The following is a 25,991-nucleotide window of genomic DNA, read 5'->3' as shown; positions in this document are numbered from 1 at the left end:
TATTAAGGGCTTTATACGTTAGAATAAGAATTTTAAATTCTGTTCTTGATTTAACAGGAAGCCAATGAAGGGAAGCTAAGATTGGAGAAATATGATCCCTCTTGTTGATTTTCATCAGAACTCTTGCTGCAGCATTTTGGATCAGCTGAAGACTTTGAACTGCATTTTGTGGACTTCCTGATAGTAAAGAATTACAATAGTCCAGCCTTGATGTAACAAATGCATGGACTAGTTTTTCAGCATCACTTCTGGACAGAATGTTTCTAATTTTGGCGATATTCCTGAGGTAAAAAAGGAAACTCTGGAAACCTGTTTAATATGGGATTTAAATGACATGTCTTGGTCAAAAACAACACCAAGATTTTTACTTTATTACCAGAGGCCAAGTTACCCAGATTAAGTGATTGATTAAGAAGTTTATTTTTTGAGGACTCTGGTCCAAAATTACAACTTCTGTCTTGTCAGAATTTAAATGCAGCAAATTTAAAGTCATCCAGCTTTTGATGTCATCAAGACATGCCTGTAGTTTAAGTAATTGATTGGATTCATCAGGATTTATGGATAAATATAGCTGAGTGTCATCGGCATAACAGTGAAAATTAATCCCATGCTGTCTGATAATTTTGCCAACCGGAAGCATATATATAGTAAAGAGAATTGGTCCAAGGACTGAACCCTGTGGTACTCCACAAGTGACCCTAGAGTTTGAGGAAGATTTATTATTAACATGAACAAACTGGAATCTGTCCGACAGATAAAATTTAAACCAGCCTAATGCTTTCCCCTTAATCCCTACAGTATGCTCAAGTCTTTGTAGGAGAATATTGTGATCAACTTTATCAAATGCAGCACTGAGATCTAACAGGACAAGGACTTAGACTTAGACAACTTTATTTGTCATTTTGTATGTACAGTGTGCATACAGAACGGAATTTCGTTGCATACAGCTTATAAGAGTATAGTCAGATTCCAAGTGGAATAAGGCAACATTGCAATATGTTGCAAGTACATTGCAAGTACAGACACAAGTCCAAGTATCTGAGGCCATGAGAATATCATTAGTGACCTTCACCAGAGCTGTTTCAGTGCTATGATGAGCTCTGAAGCCTGACTGAAACTCCTCAAGTAGGTCATTACTTTGTAAATGTTCACAAAGTTGATTAGCAACTACTTGCTCAAGAATTTTAGATAGGGAAAGAAGATTAGATATAGGTCTGTAGTTTACTAACTCATCTTGATCAAGAGAAGGTTTCTTAAGTAAAGGTTTAATAACAGCTACTTTAAAAGCCTGTGGTACATATCCGTTTACTAAGGATAGATTGATCATGTCTAAAATAGTGTCACTGATCAGAGGGAATATCTCTTTAAACAACTTGGTTGGGATTGGGTCTAACATACAGGTAGAATTTTTAGATAGCTCAGAAAGCTCTACTGCTTCTAAACAGTTCAAACACTGCGTTCTAAAGAGGTTCTAAAGATTCCTCTAATGCTGCCTCACTTACTGAGGACGAGGTAATCATGTTTGGGAGGATGCCAATTATTTTATTTTTAATGGAATCAATTTTATTTATGAAGAATCCCCTAAAGTCATTACTGCTAAGAGCTAAGGGAATGGATGGATCAACGGAGCTGTGACTCTGATTAAGTTTGGCAACTGTACTAAAAAGAAATCTAGGATTATTTTTATTCTCCTTAATTAATGATGAAAAATATGCTGCTCTAACTCTGCGAAGGGTCTTGTAATACAACAATAAACTGTCCCTCCAGATTAGGTAGGATTCCTCTTGGTGTGTAGAGCGCCATTTTCTCTCCAATTTCCTAACATTGTGCTTCAAGGAACGAAACTCTGAATTAAACCAGTGAGCCAGCTTCCTGTGAATAATTACCTTCTTTTTCAAGGGAGCTACATTGTCTAATGCAGAACGCAATGACGAAGTCATACCATTAACAAAGACATCTATTCGAGAATAAAGAAACAACATTGCTGCTATCTGCAGGGTATTTCTGCAATACTGACGATATTAAGAGGGGGACAGACCCTTTTAAAGCTTGATGCAGCATTGTCCGATAAAGATCTACTATAATTGACCCCTCTTTTGGGGGTGGAGAACTCAGTTAGATTAAACTCAAATGTTATTATAGAATGATCAGATAGGACATGGTTGTGAGGAAATATTGTTAATTCTTCAGAATCAATTTCATATGTCAGCACAAGGTCCAAAGTATGAAGCCAAGAGTGCGTCGGTTTATGTACATTTTGAGCAAAACCAATTGCATCTAGGATAGTGCTGGTGAAGATTCTCAGTCATCCAGGTCATGGTCATTCCAAAAAAAGGTAAAAAACAAAGCAACTGGACTTGTTTTCCGTAGAAACTCTTGGCTCTTGGCTCCTCTTATCGAGGAAAGGAGTTCTGCTGGGACTACATCATCCTGGACGAAGCACACAAGATTAAAAACTCTTCCACCAAAACAGCCAAAAGTGTCTACGCCATTCCCTCCAAGAACAGGGTTCTCCTCACAGGAACTCCGGTGCAGAACAACCTCAGGGAAATGTGGACACTCTTTGACTTTGCTCTGCAGGGATCTCTGCTGGGAACAGCAAAGACTTTCAAAACACAGTATGAGAACCCCATCACCCGCGCCAGAGAGAAGGATGCGACTCCTGGAGAGAAAGCTCTTGGCTCCAGAATGTCCGAAAACCTCATGACCCTAATCAAACCGTACTTTCTCCGTAGAACAAAATCAGAAGTGCAGAAGAAGAAGACTGAAGGTAAAGAGGCAAACTCAGAACCCGATGGCCACCGAGACCCTGAAGATCCGCCATCCTCTGGTGCAGTCATGCCCAAACTTACCCGGAAGAATGACTTGATTGTCTGGACCTACCTGAGTGCCGTTCAGGCAGAGATTTACAGGCAGTTCATCAGTTGTGACCACATCAAGGAGCTGCTAATGACCACCCGATCACCTCTGGCTGAACTGAACATCATCAAGAAGTTGTGTGACCATCCAAGACTGCTTTCTGCCAATGCTATAGCGAATTTTGGTCTGGGTGAAAATCCTGAGGGTGAAAACAGTGAGACTGATGCTCACAGCATCGCAAATGTTTCAGATGAAACCTTAATATCGGAGTCTGGAAAACTTGTCTTTCTGCTGGCTCTTCTGGAGCAGCTCAGAGAGGAAGGTCACCGAACGCTGATCTTTGCTCACTACAGGTTGGTCCTCGACATCCTCGAACGGATCCTCGGCAACAGAGGGTTTAAAGTCCTGAGACTGGATGGAAGGATCACACAGATCGCAGAACGAGAAAAGCTGATCTCACGCTTTCAGTCAGACAAACGTTACTCCGTGTTCCTCCTCACCACTCAGGTTGGAGGCGTGGGAATCACCCTGACGGCGGCAGACAGAGTAGTCATCTACGATCCGAGCTGGAACCCGGCCACAGACGCTCAGGCTGTCGACAGAGCGTACCGCATTGGCCAGAAAGAAAACGTAGTGATCTACAGACTGATAACCTGTGGAACGGTGGAGGAGAAGATCTACAGGCGGCAGGTTTTCAAAGACTCCCTGATCAGGCAGAACACCGGGGACACAAAGAACCCGTTCAGGTACTTCAGCAGACAGGAACTGAAGGAGCTCTTCACCCTGGAGGACACAAGGTCTTCCACCACCCAGCTTCAGCTGCAGGCTCTGCACTCCAGGCATAGAAGAACCGACCCAGCTCTGGATGAGCACATCGCTCAGCTACACGCTATGGACATGTTTGGGATTTCTGACCACGACCTCATGTTTTCTCTGGATGTCAGCCATAAAGAGGATCCGGAGGACCCAGAGGAGTATAACTACATTGAAGGGCGGGTCCAGAAGGCTCAGGGCCTGATGAAGGCAGAGTCTGAGCTGCAGGTGAGTCAAAGAGCAGATGTTAAATCATACCAATGAGCATGTCTACACTGAGTAACAAGTATAGCTCTTTTAGGTGTCTAGCAGGTCCAATTCACAGCGCGTAACACCAGGGTGCGTATACGTTCCTTCTTAGTTTCCTCTTTCTGGCTACGCACTTCTAGTGTTTATGTATCCGGTTAGCTTAGCAGTTAGCTTTGGTGTTAGCTGCTCATTGTAGCTCTGCTGCGCCCACTGTTTACCGTATTTTTCGTACTATAAGTCGCACTTTTTTTCATAGTTTGGGGCGATCCTGCGACTTATAGTCAGGTGCGACTTGTATATCAATTTTAAATTGGTAAATCATACTGATCAACATGAACCAAGCCGTAAACATTACGGTCTAATAGCCGCAAGAGGGCGCTCTTGATCTCTAAAAACTATGCTGCTCTTGCACCACTTAAAAATTTATTAAAACATTAACTTATAAACAACAAAGACTGAACACATGTACTTATGTTGTTTCACTATTTCAGTCTTCATTCTACAGCAAAACGTTGTGTGGAGCAGCTCGAAGGAAACAACCGCGACAGAACCCTGTTACTGGGCTGTCTGTGAAGCTAATAGCAGCTAGCGCTAGCTTACAGGTCTGTTGTCCGCGTCGTACTGTTAGCTTAGCATGTAGCACCGTTACATTCACGGTCTAATTTCAGCGTAATTAGACCGAAATGCATGTGAACCTCCTTAGAGACAAAATAAACAGACGGACAAGAAAAACCAAATGCTGAATGGTGCCACATGCTAAGCTAGCATTAGCGACCCTTTGAGCTGCACAGTGATGCATCACAACACACAAATGCTCACGACGTAACCTCTCCACATCTTTTTTGCTGAAACTACCATTTCATTTTATTTCTAGATCGCTTTAAAAACAGCATCAAAGCTAACCAAAGTGCTGTACAAAAAAACATATACACAAAATATAATAAAACACACTATAATGTAAAAAAATAAACGAGAGAGAAAAAAACAAGTACAACTGAAACACAATAAAAAAAAAACTCATTTTAAGTTAAAAGACAAAGGAAAAAAAGTGTTTTCAGACAAGTTTTAAAAATGTCAAGAGATAGAGCCTCCATGACCACCAGGGAACGTTTGTTCCACAACTTAGGAGCCAGAACTGCTGAAGCTCGGGAAAAAGACTTTGGGTCAGATGAAAGCATCTGGTCCGCTGATCTACGGACACGCAAAAGTATGTTGGGGTCGAGCGCTTAAGATAAAAAGGAAGGGGCCAGCCCGTTTTGGCACTTAAAAGCAAACAAAATAATTTTAAAACGGATTTGAAACTTAACAGTACACGGCCAGAGTATTTCCTCCTTAAGGTGACCAGATTTGATTTCTCCAATGAAAACTGGGGATGTCTCTGATTATGTTAAGCACAGAATCTCTGCCTGGGGGTGGGTTTGTTTTGTCTGAACGGCGTTCGGCAAAACTCAACCGGGTAAATGCCTGTTGTTGCACTAAAAAACTAATTTATGATACTGAAATCAGGGGCAGGTCATCCAAAACGGGGACTGTCCTCGAAAATCGGGGACATCTGGTCACTGTAACAGAGGGGCGGAGTGAAGAATTTGTAATTAACCTTATGGTCTGAAAAATACGGTATCTTTTTTTTCTCCATTTTTTGTTGGTAATTTTGCTAAATCCATCCGCTTTATGCCAGCAGGCGATCGCAGTAAAATGCTGACAGGTGAGAGCGCGTTGATATCAGATAGACAAAGGTAATAGATCGACTGGCGAGTAAACTTAACACAAGCAAATCAAGATGAGGATCTCATTAAGGTGATTCAAAACAATTTGATGCTGTGTGACGGTCAATAAATGCTTCTACTTTTTATCATCACAAGATCTCCTTTGATAACTGGGAGTGCATTTATGTGTTGTTGTTTTTATTTTACTATCAACCAATCACAGCACTTAAAAAGCAGCGCCACACCTAGCAACAGGTTTAGCCACGCCTCCCCACTGAGATAAAAATGTCTGCCGCCTCCTTCCTCAGAGTCGCTCTCAGCAGCATCTGAATGCCTGAAGCGGAGCTCCTCAGGAGTGTTGAGCATGCATGAAGCGACAGTGGGGAGGAAAACTCCCCTTTAACAGGGAGGAGAACCTCCAGCAGAACCAGGCTCAATGTGAACGCTCATCTGCCTCCACCCACTGGGGCTTAGAGAAGACAGAGCAGAGACACAGAAAGCACAGAAGCTCACATTGACCCAGGAGTACTTTCTATGTTAGATGGTAATAGTGGATGATCTGCCTCCCCTGATGATGTCACAGCTAACAGAACACCAGACCAGGTGAACCTTCTATGAAGAGAAAAATGACAGAGAGAAAAAAATAAAAAATAATGAAATAACAGCATTCATGAATCACGTTGTCTTAGAGCGTTCTGGTGTTATCAGCGTCTGACCCGCACGTTTGTGTGTTTCTGCAGGGTCAGCTGGCAGATCGCATGCTCTCCAGCACAGAACCCGCCTGGCTGAGGCAACCGCCGGACCACAGGAGCAAACCACCAAGGCTTTCACCTCCGCCGCCTGAGAGGAACGTCAACACGTCGCCTGTGCTGGTGGATCTGGACCGGTCTGGTTCTGGAGGGGAAGACCTGCAACAGAATCTGAGCGACGAAGTTATCGACATCTCTGCAGACTCGGAGAAATCCGCTGCAGGTCAGACGTGCGAGTCTCCTGGACGCGATGCCAGTCTGCTGCAGATCACGGCGGACGACGACGGCGGCGCTGGACCCGGCAGAACCTCTCGCTCCGGAACCAACCTGGATCACGTTGATCTTCAGCAGAACGGACGAGATTCTGACCTCCAGCAGCCCGAGTCCAGCTTCAGAGCAGAGACGTCCGGGCAGAGCGCTCCTCTGGAGTCTCTGAACGGGAACTTTAACTTGGAGCTGGAGGACAGCGACGAACATCTGGAGGCTGCGGACACAGAGGAAGAGGAGCAGAACCTGCTGTCTCAGCTCCGGATCAACGGCAGCTTTGACGTCAACAAGTCTCTGTGCCGGCGGAGCGCCAACGGCTGTGGAGCCTCAGACGTGGACGAGTCCTTCAACGAGTCCATCGTCGCCAAGAAGAAGAAGAGAGCAGCCGTGATTTATGACAGCGACGAAGAGGAGGAGCAGCAGCAGCCGGGGAGTCCGCTGGACCGCTCCCTCCAGGCGCTCGGATCCTCCACGCCCAAACGATCTCTCCCTGCCGGCGGTCCGAGGAAGAGCGTCGGAGGAAACGTGTCCGTGGGTTCCCAGCGTGGCCTCCTGCAGTCCGTCATCGAGGACATGGACGACCAGGACGAAGACGAGAACGATGAAGATGAAGAGAAACTGTCGGCGATGGAGTCCGATCCAGAAGAGACGACCGGAGAGAGTCTTAATACTGAAGAGGAGGAGGAGGAGGAAGAAGAAGAGGAGGAGGAGGAAGACCTGCAGCTTGTCCTGGAGGACCAGGACGATGAAGACGGATCAGAACCGCTGCTGGCGTCCCGGGACGAGAGCATGATGAGTGTTGCTGAGGAGGAGCTTCAGGACGCCGGCGGAGAGAAGTCGGGTCGCACAGAACCGTCCGACGCCGCGTCGTCCTCGGACCCGAGCCTCACCCTGGAGGAGTCGAGCGGGGAGCCAGAGCTGGCGTCCGGAGAGCGACTGGATCAGTGCGCCACCCAGGAGGCCGAGAGCTACGAGGCGCTGGTCCGAAGAGGCAAGGAGTTCTACAGCCAGGCCCGGCTGGAGGACGCCCTGACCTTCTTCCTCAGAGCCATCGACATGCAGCCAGGAGACCCTGAGGTCCAGTTCCTGACCATCCAGCTGTACCGGCAGCTCAGCCAGAGATGAAGACCAACGTCTCAGAACCGGGTTTTCCTCTTCGGATCTTCTCCAGGGTTAAATATGTTCCTGCTTCTCAAATCTTCAGTTTTATAGTTTTTTTTTCTGAATTCTCTCCACTCAAACCTTCATTAAGATCTATAGTCGGGTCCAAGGTCCCGGGTCGGATCCACTTCCAGGACGGGTCGGAGGGAACCAGAACTTTCTCCGGTTGCTCTGTGTTTTTAGTTGAAGATGTGCAGAAATGGCGCGGAGTTCGAAGCGTTCTGGACGTTCTGGTCCAAGGAGGAGCTGAAACGGTTCCTGTGGGTTTCATCGTTAATAAACAGATAAAACCGGGTCAGTGTTTTGGACCTGAATTAGCAGAATATTCTAGAACTTTCCAGAACATGACTGCAGAACAGAACCAAGGAAAGCTAACGGGTTAAGATCATTAGTGTTGCAGCAAACCGGGCCTGGTTGGTATGTTACTGCGTGAACACTTCACCTCAGAACCACACATGGACCCAAACGTCTCCACTCTGAGACATCGTGACCCGCAACGCAAACCGGGTTCTGGTTCAGTTCAGGCTTCCACTTTCCTCGGTGATCAGCACTGAAGAAACCCAGACGGGTCAGTGAGGCAGAACCTATCATGAAACCAGAACCAGCGTTCACTGCAAAAGTAATGAAAAGAAAGACTCTGCAGTTCTGTGTTTTAACTGCAACAAGAACTAAAATGTTGATTTCTGCCATATTTGTAATTTTGTGAACATAAAATAAATGATTTCCCAATTCTAATCATTAGTTTTTCTCTTGAATACCAATTTAAGGAAAGAATCAGGAAGCTTCAATTGTCACTGGTGATGTTTTTTATCATACACCGGCTTTGGGTGCACACAATGAAAAATTAGTACAGTTTATATAGAGAGATTACAGCATGCAAAACAAAACTGTCTGTACGGACTGATAAAACTTGCTCCAAGTTCCACAAGTCAGTCCTATTTAAATATGAAACATCCTGACGGTTCACAGTAGTGATATTGCAACGTGTAACAGACTTGAGCTTCTCAGCAGGGGGCGATTGCCCTCACAGCTTTAGTGAAGAAGCTGTTTCTGAGTTTAGTAGTTCAGATTTGATATTCCTGAAACATTTACCTGATGGTAGAGGGGCAAAGAGAGCATTGCCTGTGTGTGTGTGTGTGTGTGTGTGGGGGGGGGGGGGTGTGTCAGTGGAGATGCATCTGGACCACTGAGCTATATTATACACTGGAGTGCTAATAGCCCGCTGTTAGAACGAGTCGCTGTGAAGCCACCAACCCCGCCATATTGGTACTCCTTATTTTCCCCCAGTAACTAGGGAATATGTGCGCTACAGCATCGCATAACGAGGATTTTCTCATGTTCAGGTGAGGGCTTAAAACTTTTAAAATGTCAAATACCATATACTTTTATGTTATGTTCTAAAACTGTTAAGTACTGAGAAAGTCATGCTTAAATATTTAGCATTTTATTTATTTTATATGTAGAACATTTATAAATATATAAATAATATACAAAAACATATTTACATATATGTATACATATATATACATATATATATTTAATATGAATAACATGTAAAATATTTCAGCACCTAATTTCCTAGTAGTTGATAGTGTTAGTACATCCACTGACTGTAGAATTACCTATGAAACGTTTTCACACAGCCAGAAAACTGCTTGTTGTTGCAACCAAATCCTATGGTATTCTGTGAGAGTAGGGAGTAGCAAGATGGCGGCCAGTGACTTCAGTTTTTCTGCAAAATCAGCACTCCAGTGTATAATATACAGTAGCTCAGTGGTCTGGACCTTCTTTGGTCTTGTTCTGCATAAACTGAGTCTAGATATTGCAGACGGCATCCCACAATCCCCTGCGCTGTTCTCGCCACCCATGCTAGGTCCTTCCTCTCCTGGACTGAGCAGCTCCCAGACCTCATAGTGATGCTGAGACATAAACGCTCTCTATTGTAGCTCTGTAGAAGTTATTTAGCAGCTTAGTGGGAAGTCCAGATCTTTTAGCTTCCTGGCAAAGAAGAGTCGTTGTTGGGCCTTCTTCACCAGGTGGGAGGTGTTCACAGTCCAGGAGAGGTTGGAGGAGATGTGGATGCTCAGGAACCTGATGCTGTCCACACCTCCATCACCTCCCCCTGTAAGCAGAGAGGAGGTGTTCAGTCCTCCTGGACCTCCTCTAGTCTTTTATTACCTCCTTGGTCTGACTGGTGTTCAGGATCAGGTTGTTCCTGGAGCTCCACTTTGTCAGATTGCTGACCTCCTCCCTGTAGCGGGACCCATCATTGGTGGAGATGAGACCCACTACAGTGGTGTCGTCCACAAACTTCTCCACTGTGTCTGTGGGGGGGGGGCAGCAGGACAGTCCCGGGTGAAAAAGTGAAGAGAGCTGGACTGAGGACACAGCCCTGTGGTGTTCCTGAGGATCAATGGAGCAGATGTTCCCTATCCTCACCTGGGTCTGTTGGTGAGGAAGTAAATGATCCAGGAGTAGAGGGGTGTGGAGAGTCCCAGCTGTGGAGCTTCAGAGCCAACATGCATGTCTGGGAGCACGGTGCTGATGCTGAAGTCCATGAAGTGCATCCTAACAGGTGATGTTCTGCTGCAGGGGAGTCAGAGCTGAGTGCTAATATTGTATTTCTAGGTCAGGGTAGGTAATGAACCTGGGGCCACCCACAACTGATCAGATGACCAACCTCAAACATTCACCTTTAGGTTAAAACTGAACAGATGACTAAACAGTTCCCTTTAATAATTTATGACAGAGCACCTAAAATGTACAAATCATGTTGTATAATGGGTCACCAGACTTTTTACAACTGACAGCTACTTCATTTTTACCAACCTTTGAACTACAAGAGCCAACCTCACCTTAACTTTACACAACATGTTTTAAATGCTTTTGTTTATATAAACACAAGTGTGATTAAAAAGGAAGAGCTGATTAATAAAATAGCAATTGAAACGCAGCTCATTGGAGGATTGTACAATTTTTTTTTAATAGGCTTGAGGACCCCACATGTGTTCCTTGGGAGTTACCTGGTGCCCTCTGTTGTATAAAATGGTGAAACTTTATATTTATGTTCAGATCATGCAGTATTCAGTTTTTACCTTTCACTGTTGTTTACTTAGTTTTTTGCTTCTGTTCTGTACTTGTTAGGCTTGTTTCCTCCCTGTCATTGTTTTCGCTCAGCGCTTCACCTCCATCGCTCTCACCTGTGTCCCCTAATCAACTGACTGACTCCACCTGGTCCCCATGCTTTCTCTCTCCTCTCTCCTCCCGGTATTTAAGCTTTCTGGTTTCATGTCCATGTCGCAGATACCTTCTGTTTACTTCTTTCGGTTGTTACCCTGCCTTTGCTCTGTGTCCTGCCTTTTCGTTGGTCAGATTTTGTAAGTCTGCATTTTGTTCCTCCTTCTACCAAACATGACAGAAACCTGTTACAGAAAGCCTGTCTTAATTAATCAGCTACATTCAAGGCAGGCAGAATAAAATTCAAACACAAAATACTATGAAAGCCACATTTAATAGAAAAAAAAGCATCAGAGTTAAACCGTTAAAGCTATTTTTACATTTTAAGTCTTATCAGGGTAGGTATAGCACAAAGAAAATGGGTGGATTAATTAAGGAAGCAGCATTTAAGCAAACATCTGGATCCAGGGAGGCTCCAGCTGTTAAAGGCAAATTTATTTGTACAGCACATTTCAGTACAGAGACGATGCAAAGTGCTTTACATTATTAAAATACAGGGAAAAACAGAATAAAAGCAAGTAGGAATAAAATGCAGAAACAAAATAGAACATTGAAAAATAGAAAAAGTTAACAGTTGGACTACAAAGTTAAACTAATGATGTTTCATTAAAACAGTTTAACTAGAACAGTCGAAGGCAATCCTAAACAAATGTGTTTTTAATCTTGATTTAAAGGAACTCAGGCTTTCAGCACTTTTCCAGTTTTCTTGGAGTTTGTTCCAGATCAGTGGAGCATAGGAACCAAATGCTGCTTCTCCATGTCTGGTTCTGGTTCTGGTTCTGCAGAGCAGGCTGGAGCCAGAAGACCTGAGTGGTCTGGAGGGTTGATGCCCTGATAACAAGTCTGTGATGGATTTAGGTGCTAAGCCATTCAGGGATTTATAGACTAACAGAAGGATTTAAAGTCTATTCTCTGAGATCCAGGGAGCCATGGAAGGACTTCAGAACCGGGTCCATGTTCTCTACGTTCTTAGTCTTAGTGAGGACTTCAGAACCGGGTCCATGTTCACTACGTTCTTAGTCTTAGTGAGGACGCGGGCAGCAGCGTTCTGGATCAGCTGCAGCTGTCGGATCCACTTTTTAGGCAGACCTGTGAAAACACCGTTGCAGTGATCAGTTCTACTAAAGATAAACATGGATTAGTTTTTCCAGATCCTGATGAGACATCAGTCCTTTAATCCTGGAAATGTTCTCCAGGTGCTAGAAGGTCCACTTTGTAATTGTCTTTAGATGGAGGTTCAGGTCTGAGTCCATCACTACTCCCAGATTTCAGGCCTGATCAGTGGTTTTTAGCTGAAGCAGCTGAAGCTGTGAGCTAACTCTGGATCTCTCCTCTATTGATCCAGAAATTATTACTTCAGTTTTGTTTTGTTTTTTAATTGAAGAACATTTTGTCTCATCCATGCATTGATTTATTTTATTTCTTTAGAACTTGAACTGGTTCATAGTCACCTGGTGACATGGTGATGTAGAGCTGTGTGTCGTCTGCATAGTGATGGTAGCTGATGATGTTTTTATGATCTGAGCTAGAGGAGCATGTAGATCTAGAACAGGAGGAACCCAGGATGGAGCCTTGGGGAACCCCACATGTGATTTATGTAATCTCTGATGTAAAGTTACCTACTGACACTAAAAGTCTTTTAAGTAGGATTTAAACCAGTGGAGAGCTGTACCAGAGAGGCCGACCCAGTTCTCCAGGCGTTCTAACAGAATGGAGTGATCAACAGTATCAAATGTTGGACTGAGGTCCAACAGAACCAGCACGGTGGTTCTTCCACAGTCTGTATTTATATGGATGTCATTAAACACCTTGATAAGGGCGGTCTCTGTACTGTGGTGAGGAAACCTGACTGGAAAACGTCAAAGCGGCTGGTTGTTGTTAAGAAGATGTTTAATTATGGAAACTCAGCTTTTTCAATAATCTACTGATAAAGGGGAGGTTTGAGATGGGCCTGTAGTTCTGGAGTAGTAGTTTGTCTAAATTGTTTTTTTTTTTCAGCAGTGGTTTGATATTTGCTGTTTTTAGGGACTGCGGGAAAACTCCTGACAGAAGGGAGGTGTTTATTATCTGAGTCAAATCAGACGCTATGACAAGCAAAACGTTCTTAAAGAAAGCTTTGGGTAGAACATGAAGGCAGCAGGAGGAGGAACTTAGCTGCTGAATTATCTCCTATAAGGATTTTATAGTTTATTTGGCTGAATTGGGACATTTTGTCAAGATAAGTTCCAGTTGGATACAACTGGATAAAGGGTCTCCATAAAACCTTCTGGTGGATCTTTGTGAAAAAAGATCCTGCTGTTTCTTCTGTTTGCTAAAGATAAAACAAAATATTTTAAGGTAAATCCTGCTGCAGGTCAACCCTTCAGTGTTTCGCTGCAGCATCCAGCTGAAGCAAACTAGTTTTAAAGTCTGTCCTCACGGGGGTTTCTGGTTTTCATCCCCAGCCGTTATGTGGACCCACATCTTAAAGCTTCAGTCTGCTGGTTTCCCCCGTCAGGAACTGGCCCTCAGGTTCTCCTGATGTTGAAGGTCCTTAGGAAAAAGTTCAGAGTGTCTCTCATCTTGGTCTGCGGGCCGCTGTCGTTCCCATTTCTGACCATCGACCCGTCCTCCTCTTCCTCTTTGTTGGTTACTTCATCGTGAGATGAACAAATCACATCATCTTCCTCTTTCGCCTCTGATGTGTCCAGATCTCCATCATCCTCTGTCTCCGTCTCTTTTTTTCCTGCTTGTTTCTCCGCCTTCTCAGTGAGGAGCTTCGTCTCCTCTGACATATAACCAGCATCCCTCTTCTCCTCATCCTCAGCTTTTAGACTCTTTCCAGGTGTCTCCTGTAGCCGAGACTCGTTACAGGTTAAAAAGGCAACGCTCTCCTCTTCTGTCTCAGAGTCGAGCCCTGAAACATCTCCACCACCATCAACACCAGAACCAATGTCTTCTACATCGTGATCATCAACGATGGGCCGGAGGAGGGAACGACTGGAGGCCACCAAAGCATTTTCACCAGAACTCTTGTCTGTAATCTGAGGAGAAGACACAGAGGGCCTTGGTTTCGGTGTGGAAGCTCCAAGAACCCGAAGTGACTTGTTAGGATGACTCTTCAACAGCAGCTCTGCATCTCCCTCTTCTTCATCATAATTCCCAGCAGCTCTCTTGTTCTTCATGAAGCCATTTATGGATTCGTCCAGGTTGGAGACGTTTTTGCTGTTGAAGGTCCATCTGTGCAGACTCTCTGATGGAGACTGATTAACGTCAATGCGACCGTTCCTCTGAAGCCCAGACAGCAGCTTCTGCTCCTCTTCCTCAGTGTCCTGCAGGTCCTCAGTGATGTCCTCTAACTGTAGGAGAACGTTTCTGCTGGAAGGGCCAAACTCAGAGTTTACTCTGGACGTTTCTGCTTGGAAGCTGAGGTCACACTGTTGGAGGCTGTTCTGCAGATGATCAATGTCTCCCACTTCCAGCTCCATCTTCTTCTTGTCAGACTCCACCTCTTGCCACCAGCTGTTCTCAGGCTCATGGTCCTCAGGCCTCTCCTCAGACTCTGGCTCTTCGGTCTCAAGCTTTTCCATCTCCACCTCCTCAGCCCGTTCCTCTTTGTTTGTCTTCTTGTCCTGCACTTTGTCCATGGTCACATCCTCTTGTGTCTCTTTAGACTCCTCCATCTTTGCCTCATTCTCACTCTCTTCTTTCTTAGACTCTTCCTCCTGAATCTCATGGTCTTGCTCTTCTTCAGACACCTCCTCTTTTGTCTTCTTCTCCTCAGACTCTTTCTCCTGAGACTCATCCTCTTGCACAGGTGTATCCTCTTCAGCCTCCTGCCTTTTCTCTTCCTCGGTCTCCAGATCCGGACTCTTGACCTCTAGTGATTCCCTCTCCTTCGGCACATCTTTCTCAGTCTCAGCTTCCTGGGTTTCATCCTCCTCTTGAACTTCCTCCTCTGGCTCCTCAGACACGTCAACTTGTGACTCCCCAGCTTCAGTCCCCCAGATGTCATTTTCTCTCATCTTCACTTGTATCTCCTCTTCTTCTGAGCCCTCCTCTTCATTAGACTCTTCCTCTTGCATCTCATCTTTCTCAATGTTCAACTCCCCTTCTTGCATCAACTTGTCCTCCTCCTCCTCTTGCATTTCATTCTCTGTCTCATTCTCAAACCCCTCCATTTCTATCTTCTCTTCCTCAGACTCCTCTTCGTCCCCAGATTTGGATTCTTGGGCCTGAACCTCTTGCGGTTCCTCTTGTTCATAATCCTCGTTTTGATTCTCTGCTTCTTGGGTGTCCTCCTCACTTCGCTTCTCTGGTCTTTCCTCTTCCTTCTTCTCCAACCCTTCCTCTTGCATCTCATCCTCCTTAAACTCTTCCTCTCCGCTGCTTTCATGCAGCCGAATCTCTGTGTCTGTTGAATCTTCACCCTCTTTTTTCTCAGAGCTCCATTCAGATATCTCACAGTCTTTATCTTTCTCTGTCTTCTTCTCATCAGCATCATGATCTTCTTCCAGAATAAACCTCATGTTGTGGGAGTAACCCTGAAGATCACCTTTGCCAACTCCAGCATGTATGTTCTCTTGAGTTAACTCTTCGGACTGAAAGTCTTTACGGGTTGAAGGGAGGACTTTCTTCTCTAGAACATCTTCATCTTCCCTGACCTCCAATCCATGGATATCCTGAGCACCGATGTTGGTGTTGAAGGGCTGGAGGAGGGAATGGTGGGAAAGCCCAGACATGGTTCCTTCAGCACTTTTTCTCAGTTGTGGGGGAGATCTACCAGACGGTTCTGGTTTGGGTGTGGAGCATCCAAGCACCAGAAAGCTGGTGTTGACTGGACCCAGTGTCTGGTTCTCCTGACGTTCTCCATAGCTCCCATCAGTCACAGAGTTTTGTACCTTATTGGTGGCCACCCTGGATTCGTCCTCAGTTTCTGCATCCTCCAGATGGTTGTAGAGGTCCTTCTGCTGTAGGCTGAGGTTTCTGTTGGCAGGTTGAAGCTCAGCGCTCAGGCTGGATGGTTCTGCTTTGAAGGTGGATTCAGACGGTTGGATGTCTGGAACTCGTCTGCTCTGGGGAGAACGGAGGTCTTTGATATTCATCATCTCCGTCTGAGAAGTTGTGATAAAAACATTGTTGTCGTCATCTGCTGTAATCTGCAGGAGGTTTGATTCACTTCCTGGAGATTTGTGTATCGGTTTCTCAACATCAGCGGAGTCCTGCTGACAGGAAGCACCAGAGTGGTTAATATCTGGATCAATCAGATTCTGCTGCTGTTCCTCTTCTCCAGAAGCAGACCAACCCATTGCTGCCTCTTCAGGGGCAGTTTGGAGCTTGTCTTCAGGCTCAGGAAGTGAGACACTTTGGTTTTCCTGAGAAGTCTTTCTTTGGGATGTTTGTTTCGGATCGGCTTCTTCTGGGCTTCGGTCCACGTCCTCTGCAGGCTCTTTCTGAGTCATCCTTTTTAGGGAATTGTCATCTTCTGGATTGCCCTCTTGCAGCACCTCCTTTAGCACCTCCTGGGCCTCCTCAGAGCTCCCCTCTTGGTTCTCCTCCTTCTCAGACCCCTCCTCCTTATATTCTTCCTTAGACTTCCCCTCCTGAGTTTCATCTTGTGTCTCTTCCTCCTCAGACACTTTCTCTGGAGTCTCCTCTTCTTGGGAGTCACCCTTTACTACTTCCTCCTCCTGTATCACCTCTTCATCTGACTTCTCTGTCCCCTCCTCTTCCTCAGAATCCTTGTGTTGCATCTCATCCTCCTTAAACTCCTCTTCTCTTCCATCCAGCTGAAGCTGATTTGTACTTAAATCAATCACATCTTCTCCCAGCCTTCCCTTAGAGTTTGACTCTGACATCTCATCTTCATCACCATGTGTGTCCACCTCTTCATCGTTGTCCTCCTTGTCTTCTTGCTCTTCCGGGGTAGACGTGTTTTCCAGGGATGACTTGTCCACAGCAGCATCTTTGTCCTCCCCTGTGTTGACAGTATCTTCTGACTGAGGTTCTTTGCCAGTCAAAGGGAAGATCTTCTCTGGAGCATAACTACCATGACCATCTTTGCTATCCTCATGTTCCTTCTTGAAATCCTGAGCATTGATGTTAGTCCCTCTGACGCTGTTCCCCAGCTGGTGAGGAGACGTTCCAGAGGAGCCTGACTGAGGTGTGGAGAATTCACGCACCTGAAAGCTGGTGTTGACTGGATCCAGTGTCTGGTTCTCCTGACGTTCTCCATAGCTCCCATCAGTCACGGAGTTTTGTACCTTATTGGTGGCCACCCTGGATTCTTCCTCAGTTTCTGCATCCTCCAGATGGTCGTAGAGGTCCTTCTGCTGTAGGCCGAGGTTTTTGTTGGCAGGTTGAAGCTCAGCGCTCAGGCTGGATGGTTCTGCTTTGAAGGTGGATTCAGACGATTGAATGTCAGGATATCGTCTGCTCTGGGGAGAACGGAGGTCTTGTATATTCATCATCTCCGTCTGAGAAGTTGTGATAAAAACATCGTTGTCGTCATCTGCTGTAATCTGCAGGAGGTTTGATTCACTTCCTGGAGATTTGTCCATCGGTTTCCCAACATCAGCGGAGTCCTGCTGACAGGAAGCACCAGAGTGGTTAAAATCTGGATCAATCAGATTCTGCTGCTGTTCCTCTTCTCCAGAAGCAGACCAACCCATTGCTGCCTCTTCAGGGGCAGTTTGGAGCTCGTCTTCAGGCTCAGGAAGTGAGACACTTTGGTTTTCCTGAGAAGTCTTTCTTTGGGATGTTTGTCTCGGACCAGCTTCTTCTAGGCTTCGGTCCACGTCCTCTGCAGGCTCTTTCTGAGTCATCCTTTTTAGGGAATTGTCATCTTCTGGATTGCCCTCTTGCAGCACCTCCTTTAGCACCTCCTGGGCCTCCTCAGACCTCCCCTCTTGGTTCTCCTCCTTCTCAGACCCCTCCTCCTTATATTCTTCTTCAGACTCCCTCTCCTGAGTTTCATCTTGTGTCTCTTCCTCCTCAGACACTTTCTCTGGAGTCTCCTCTTCTTGTGAGTCACCCTCTACATCTTCATCTGACTTCTCTGTCCCCTCCTCTTCCTCAGAATCCTTGTGTTGCATCTCATCCTCCTTAAACTCCTCTTCTCTTCCATCCAGCTGAAGCTGATTTGTACTTAAATCAATCACATCTTCTCCCAGCCTTCCCTTAGAGTTTGACTCGGACATCTCATCTTCATCACCATGTGTGTCCACCTCTTCATCGTTGTCCTCCTTGTCTTCTTGCTCTTCCGGGGTAGACGTGTTTTCCAGGGATGACTTGTCCACAGCAGCATCTTCCTCCTCCCCTGTGTTGACAGTGTCTTCTGACTGAGGTTCTTTGCCAGTCAAATGGAAGATCTTCTCTGGAGCATAACTACCACGATCATCTTTGCTATCCTCACGTTCCTCCTTGAAGTCCTGAGCATTGATGTTAGTCCCTCTGACACTGTTCCCCAGCTGGTGAGGAGACGTTCCAGAGGAGCCTGACTGAGGTGTGGAGAATTCATACACCTGAACGGAGTCGTCAGCTGGACTCTTTATGTGGGGCATCTCCAGATGTTCATCGCTGGACTTGTCTGAGGCTGAGGCCAGGCAGCTGTGGATGGTCTGCAGACTCTCTGGCAGAGATTTACTTACATCAACATCTCTGTCCTGAGGTTCAGACACTTTATCATGCTCTTCTTCTCCATCCTCTTCATCCTCCTGGACATCATAACTGTCCTGCAGCTGTAGCACAAAGTTTCCATCAACTGATTCAAACTCGTTGCTTTCTCTGGATTGTTCTGTGTTGAAGCTGAAGACGAGCTCCTGGAGGTCAGGGAGTCTTCTGCTCTGCTGAGGACTGATGGGATCTATCTCTGTCTTAGAGTCAGAGGTTCTGCTCAGTCCAGGGTTCTCCTCTGCTGGGATCGGCATGAGGGTGACATCACGTTCTGACATTTTGTCCATCAGTTCCTGCTCATTAAACTCCTCCTCTGGAGTCTTCTCTTCCTCTTCAGAGTTGTTCTCTTGCACACCCTCCTCTATTATCCCCTCTGTCTCCTCCAACTCCTCCATTTGCAGCTCCCCTCCTTGTGTCTCCTGTTTTTCAGACTCTTCCTCCTGACTCATAAAGTCCTCTCCAGGTTCCCACTCTTTGGTCTCACCCTCCATCACCTTCTCCTCAGACTCCTCCTGAGTCTTCTCTTCTTGGAGATCATTTTCTTGCACCTCCTCCCCAGGCTTCTCATCTTGTATCTCCTCCTCTACTGCCTCCTTGTCAGACTCCTCTTTCTCAAGTGTCTCCTCATTCTCCCACTCCAGCATCTCTTCCTCTGCCTCCTCCCTTGTTTTGTCCGTTTGCATCTCTGACTCATCTTGCTCAAAGCCCTCCATAGTTTCCCACTCTGACTCCTCATCTGCCTCCTCTCCCTCTTCTTCATCCAATCCAAACACTTCCTCCTCCTCCTCCTCCCCCTCTTCCTCTGTACTGGTGTCAGCCATCTGCTGACTTGAATCAGTCACGTCTTCGTGTTTCCCCTTTGCATTTGACTCTAATGAATCACTGAGTTCATCCACATCTTTCTCCATCTCAGCATCATCACTGCTGTCCTCCTCATCCTCTTCCAGGATGTATGTGCTGTCCAGGGAGAACCTGCCTACAGCCACATCATCCTCCTCTGGGGTTTCAGTCTCCAGGAATATCTCTGATTGAGGTTCTTTATAAGGCAACAGAACGGCTTTCCCTGAAATCCCGCTGCCTTCGTCATGTTTACTTTCCTCCTCCTGTATTTCCAGAGTATTGGCGGTCTTAATGGTGGACTGGAGGGGGGAATGATGGGAAATATCTGCGGCATTTTCTTCAGCAGTGGTTCTCACATGGTGGGCAGGAGACCCAGAAGCTACTGATTTAGGTGTGGAGGTTCTAAGCATCTGAAATGGGTTGTCCTGCAGACTCGTTATCTGTTGCTCTTCATCATCTTCAACTCTGCCAGAAATGTCTGTGGCTCTTTGCTTCTTGGCAGTGAAGCTCAAATCCTTCACGGACTCGTCCATAGCTGAGCCTCGGCTGTTGCTGAACTCTTTGTGCCGACTCTCTGACAGAGACCTGCTGACATCAAAGCTTCCGTTCATCTGAAGTCGAGACAGCAGCTTCTGCTCCTCTTCCTCAGTTTCAGCATCCTCCACAACAAAGTCGCCAGGCTCCGGGTTAAAGTTTCCCTCAGAGGCTTCATTGCTCTCTCTGCACATCTCTGCTCTAATGCTGGAGGCGTCAGAAGCTGTTCTGTTCGGCACAGGACTGATGTGAGTTAAGTCCGCCTCACAGGGACAGGTTCTGTTGGGTCCAACGCTGCGGTCACTTGAGTTAATCTGGAGGCTGCCATCACTTCCTGGAGACTTCTCCATCAGTTGTCGGACATCAACAGACTGTTTCTGAGGCGAAGCGTCAGAAGACAGATCAGTAACTTCAACTCTCATATTCTGCTGTGGCTCGTTTCTTTCTGAACCAGACTGATCCATTTCCACCTCAAAACCCACCGTGGAGTTGGAGAAGTTTTTACCGGGTTGTGGGTTTAAAGTTGGTTTTGATTTTAGAGGTTTTTGGTTCTTTTTCTTTAGATTCTCTCTGCCGTCGGTGTCCATCGTTTGTCTCAGCCATGCTGGTTCTGTGCTCAACACCAACTGTATCTGCAGAAAGAAACAAAAATACACATTAACAGTTTCCAGAGCATCTTAGACTGGAGCTTCTTCAGTCTACCAAGAAGGTCATATTTAAGACCAACTAATGGGAGTAGTTAGAGGTATCAAACATAAAAAGAGACTCATTTAAATTGAAAGGAACAGCTTAGGTCCAAAGAGACTGTGTTGTGTTTAGGTAATAGGTTTAAGTGGAAGGTGTTGTTGAAGATAAATCATGTTATCTGTCTTTCAGATAGTAGCAGAAAGCACCACCAGCCTCCATCAAAGCTAAAACCGTCTCCTTCTCCCACTCTGCACCCTGGTACACTCCTAAACTACAAAAAAATAAATCACATAAACGACAGCTGGAAAGACTTCACTAGAAAACCGGTTTAACTGTCCATCTACAAGCCTATACTGATTCTCATCACAGAAATGATCAACTCTTGCCTCAGGTCTGGCTAAATCCCCTGCTCAATCAAACTAGCTGCTGTCACCCCCATCCTCAGAAAACCTGGACTCAACACTGACATCATGTCCAACTTCCGGCCCATCTCCAATCTCCCCTTTCTGTCCAAAATACTGGAACATATTGTCGCCACACAATTTAAAGCCCACCTCTGCTGAAATGGCTTGTTGGAACAATTTCAATCCGGTTTCCATTGCCAACACAGCACTGAAACAGCTGTCCTGAAAGTCATCAATGACACCCTCTTCTCTGCAGACTCTGGCCACCTTACCGTCCTCATCCCCCTTAACCCCACCGCAGCGTTCAATACTATCAACCACACCATTCTCTTTTCTGGCCTTGAGCCCTCTCTCTACATCACTGGCACCACACTCTCTCAAATCATATCTCACAGACCAACAACAATTCACTCACATCAACAACTGCACCTCCTCCACTGGTCCTCTGTCCCAAGGCATCCCCCAGGGTTTGGTGCTTGGTCCTCTCCTCTTCATACCTGACCTGCTTCCTCTTATCGACATCATTCGCCACCATGGTCTCCACTTCCACTGTTATGCCAATGACTTTATATCTTCACCAACTCCATCACCCCCACCACTCACTATACTCTCTCAAACTATCTGGATGACATCAAATCTTGTATGCGGACCAACTTCCTCAAACTTAACTGTGACAAATCAGACCTGATTATTATTGGCCCCCAAATCCCTCAACAAAACCACAGACAGTTTCCACCTCACCATCCACCATTCCGTCTCCTCACAGTCTCAACCTTAGTCATCTTTGATAATAACCTCTCCTTTGAACGTCACATAAACCAAGTAATTGGGACAGCGTTCTTTCATCTAAAGAACATTGCCCGTCTCCGTCCATCACTCTACTTCTCTGCTGTGGAAACCCTCATCCACGCCTTCATCGCCTCTAGAATTGAGTAGTGCACCAGCATCCTCTACGGAACATCAACCAAAACTTTAATTAAACTACAGTACATCCAAAACTCTGATGCACGTCTGCTTATCCACATCCACACACACGAAGATAGCTGTAAATACACCCCCTGACTCACCATCTCCGCTGTGCCCGATTGTTTTTACCCCCGGGACAAGAACCATAAGTTGGATGCGTGCATGTGTGCTGCTCACTTGGGCAGACTGTACTGGGACGCCCCACCCGCCCGAGAATGGCAACAGCCTCAGTCACCGGTCTACTCATTTTTGTCTTTCTTGATAAGCTGTACTGAAATCCAATTTCTCCCCTGGGAGACAAATCAATTCAATTCACACTAGATCGGTTGAGGCACGAGTTAACAACAAGCACCACTGGTGCTGTTGATTTAAGATACTGGTGGTTATTGGGCTACTGATGGTCATCAAAGAAGAAGAAGACAAAGGAAAGGAGGAAGACATGCCCGTGGGCAGAAAGAGAAGACAAAAGGCAAGAGCCTAGGACAGAGAGTAGAGACGTTGAATGTTAGGTTCATGACAGGAAAAGCCAGAGAATTTTGCTGAGGAAGAAGGTGGACAAAGGCAGAGCAGAGGACAAAGTGGTGGAAGCTGAAATGGGAAGAAACGTGTGTGGCTTTCAGGGAGTTGTTGACCCATGGTGGCCAGGAGGTGCTACCAGATAATTAGACAACTTCAGCTGATGCAAGGAGACAGGTAGGAGACGACTTGGTGTGTCTTCTGGGAGGAAAGTTGATAGGAGACTTGGTGGTTGAACAAAGAAGTACAGGAGTGTGTTCATAGAAAGAGATTAGCAAAGAGGAAATGTGACACTGTGAGGATTAAAGAGAGTTTCCAGGAGTACAGAGACAAACGGAGCGTTGAGCGAAGGTAAAAGTAGATAAGGGCAGACAGAGGGTAGACTGAGACCTGTATGACGGGTTGGACAGTAAGGAGGGAGAGAAGGACCAATAGACGTTGGAGAGACAGAGATGGGAAGGATATTCAGCAGGTGTGGGTTAAGGATAGAGATGGAAATGTACTGACAGGAGCAACAACTGCAACAAAAGATGGAAGGATGACTTTGAACAGTTGATGAATTGGGAAACTGAGAGAAAACAAAGAGCAGTTGATGAGTCATACAATGAAGCTATGGGGTAGACTAGAGGGAGCCAGACTGAGGGCATAAATGGGTATCTGTTAGCAGCAATATGCTTGCATGCCAAGAAAAAGTTTTACAGATGGAACATTTGCTTTAGGGATGTTTATGGACAACAACAGAGTGGAGCTGCATTGGGTTTTTACAAATCTAGTATAGCCATGGTTCTGTATGAGGAAGTATGGTAGAGTGGTGCAGGACATGGATGTTCTGTAGGTGTGACAGAGGAGTTTAAGGTGAAAGTAAGCCTACATCAAGGTGTAAGCCTTGATGTGTAAGCCCTCCTCTTGTTTGCTGTGGACAGGTTGAAAGATGAGGTTAAGTAGGAATATCAATGTTTGAGGATGACATTGTGATCTGAGCCCTAAAGGAAGACCAAAGAGGAGATTTATGGATTGAGTCAAAGAGGAAATGTCTGTAGTTAGTGTGAGAGAAGAACATGCAGAAGACCGAGCTAGATAGAGACAGACGAGTTGTTGTGGAAATCCCTGAGAGGAAATGCAGAAACAAGTATTCTTTGACCCACCTGCAATTCAGACTCTTCCTTCATCAGCTCCTGAGCCTTCTGTACCCGCTCTTGAATATAGTGATGCATTTCCTGATTTTCAAGTTCCTCATCATGGTCAATTTCGAGTGAGAACATGAGGTCGTGGTCGGAAATCCCAAACATGTGCATAGCATGTAGGCGAGCAATGTGCTCATCCAGAGCTGGGTCGGTTCTTCTATGCCTTGAGTGCAGAGCCTGCAGCTGAAGCTGGGTGGTGGAAGACCTTGGGTCCTCCAGGGTGAAGAGCTCCTTCAGTTCCTGTCTGCTGAAGTACCTGAACGGGTTCTTTGTGTCCCCAGTGTTCTGCTTCATCAAGGAGTCTTTGAAAACCTGCCCTCTGTAGATCTTCTCCTCCACCGTTCCACAGGTTATCAGTCTGTAGATCACTACGTTTTCTTTCTGGCCAATGCGGTACACTCTGTCCACAGCCTGAGCGTCTGTGGCCGGGTTCCAGCTCGGATCGTAGATGACTACTCTGCTCGCCGCCGTCAGGGTGATTCCCATGCCTCCAACCTGAGTGGTGAGGAGGAAAACGGAGTAACGTTTGTCTGACTGAAAGCGTGAGATCAGCTTTTCTCGTTCTGCGATCTGCGTGATCCTTCCATCCAGTCTCAGGACTTTAAACCCTCTGTTGCCGAGGATCCGTTCGAGGATGTCGAGGACCAACCTGTAGTGAGAAAAGATCAACGTTCGGTGACCTTCCTCTCTGAGCTGCTCCAGAAGAGCCAGCAGAAAGACAAGTTTTCCAGACTCCGATATTAAGGTTTCATCTGAAACATTTGCGATGCTGTGAGCAGCAGTCTGACTGTTTTCACCCTCATGATTTTCACCCAGACCAAAATTCGCAATAGCATTGGCAGAAAGCAGTCTTGGATGGTCACACAACTTCTTGATGATGTTCAGTTCAGCCAGAGGTGATCGGGTGGTCATTAGCAGCTCCTTGATGTGGTCACAACTGATGAACTGCCTGTAAATCTCTGCCTGAACGGCACTCAGGTAGGTCCAGACAATCAAGTCGTTCTTACGGGTGAGTTTGGGCATGACTGCACCAGAGGACGGCGGATCTTCAGGGTCTAGGTGGCCATCGGGTTCTGAGTTTGCCTCTTTACCTTCAGTCTTCTTCTTCTGCACTTCTGATTTTGTTCTACGGAGAAAGTACGGTTTGATTAGGGTCATGAGGTTCTCGGACATTCTGGAGCCAAGAGCTTTCTCTCCAGGAGTCGCATCCTTCTCTCTGGCGCGGGTGATGGGGTTCTCATACTCTGTCTTGAAAGTCTTTGCTGTTCCCAGCAGAGATCCCTGCAGAGCAAAGTCAAAGAGTGTCCACATTTCCCTGAGGTTGTTCTGCACCGGAGTTCCTGTGAGGAGAACCCTGTTCTTGGAGGAAATGGCGTAGACACTTTTGGCTGTTTTGGTGGAAGAGTTTTTAATCTTGTGTGCTTCGTCCAGGATGATGTAGTCCCAGCAGAACTCCTTTCCTCGATAAGAGGCAAGCTGCTGGCAGTTGTTCAGCAGCATGGTGTAGGTGGTGATGATCACACCTCCTCTGCTCTGAACCTTCTCCAAACTCCTGGTCCTCTCTGCTTTACTGATGCCATGAAATTGCTTCACCCTAATCCCAGTTGTCCAATTACTGAACTCCTTGATCCAGTTTGTGATGAGGGATGTCGGCATGACCAGAAGAGTGTGTCTTATCAGCTTGTTGTTATACATGCCGGAGAGGAAAGATATGATCTGGATGGTCTTCCCGAGACCCATGTCGTCAGCCAGAACTCCTCCTTTATGACCATCCCTGTAGAGGCCGTAGAGAAAGGAAACCCCATCTCTCTGGTAGTCGTACAGTTTGTCATGCAATTCTTTAAACAGCATTAAGCCGCTGTTGTTCACGTTGACAAACTCCTCGTCTTTATTCTCCAGGTCATTCTCTGCCAGGAGTTCTTCGATTTTCTTTATCCTGCTCTCTAGTTTGGGAGTTTGATGAATACTGTACGCCTGTTTGAACAGCTCCAAAGCTTGTCGAATTTCTCCCTGTTTGGCAACAGCTTTAGCGTCAGATATCAACCTGAAAGAACAGAACAGAACATCAGTCAGACTTGCTCTAGTCCAGACTGGACCAGTACAGCGGTGAGAACGAATGGAGTAACAGAATGTGTATTAGGTCCATCCCTTCAGCATCCTGTGGTT

At 46.1% G+C, this 25,991-nt stretch overlaps 2 protein-coding genes across 2 annotated transcripts; one reads left to right on the top strand and one right to left on the bottom strand.

Moving 5' to 3' along the window:
• The first annotated feature begins 2,158 nt into the window (after positions 1-2,158).
• LOC105916623 (excision repair cross-complementation group 6-like) lies at positions 2,159-8,535 on the top strand. The gene is made up of 3 exons (XM_036143581.1): positions 2,159-2,164; positions 2,371-3,900; positions 6,368-8,535. Exons 1-3 carry the CDS (start codon positions 2,159-2,161, stop codon positions 7,766-7,768), a joined length of 2,937 nt encoding a protein of 978 aa, XP_035999474.1. The 3' UTR covers positions 7,769-8,535.
• A 4,684-nt stretch (positions 8,536-13,219) lies between these two features.
• LOC118564736 (trichohyalin-like) lies at positions 13,220-25,865 on the bottom strand. The gene is made up of 2 exons (XM_036143579.1): positions 23,787-25,865; positions 13,220-20,700 (listed from the first exon to the last, which is right to left on the bottom strand). Exons 1-2 carry the CDS (start codon positions 25,674-25,676, stop codon positions 13,549-13,551), a joined length of 9,042 nt encoding a protein of 3,013 aa, XP_035999472.1. The 5' UTR covers positions 25,677-25,865; the 3' UTR covers positions 13,220-13,548.
• Between the last annotated feature and the right edge of the window lie 126 nt (positions 25,866-25,991).

This window comes from Fundulus heteroclitus, chromosome 12 (genome assembly GCF_011125445.2).
Source record: "Fundulus heteroclitus isolate FHET01 chromosome 12, MU-UCD_Fhet_4.1, whole genome shotgun sequence".
Classification (NCBI taxonomy): Eukaryota; Metazoa; Chordata; class Actinopteri; order Cyprinodontiformes; family Fundulidae; genus Fundulus; species Fundulus heteroclitus.
Note: the sequence above shows the minus strand (reverse complement) of the source record. Positions and strands in the feature narration are given on the sequence as shown.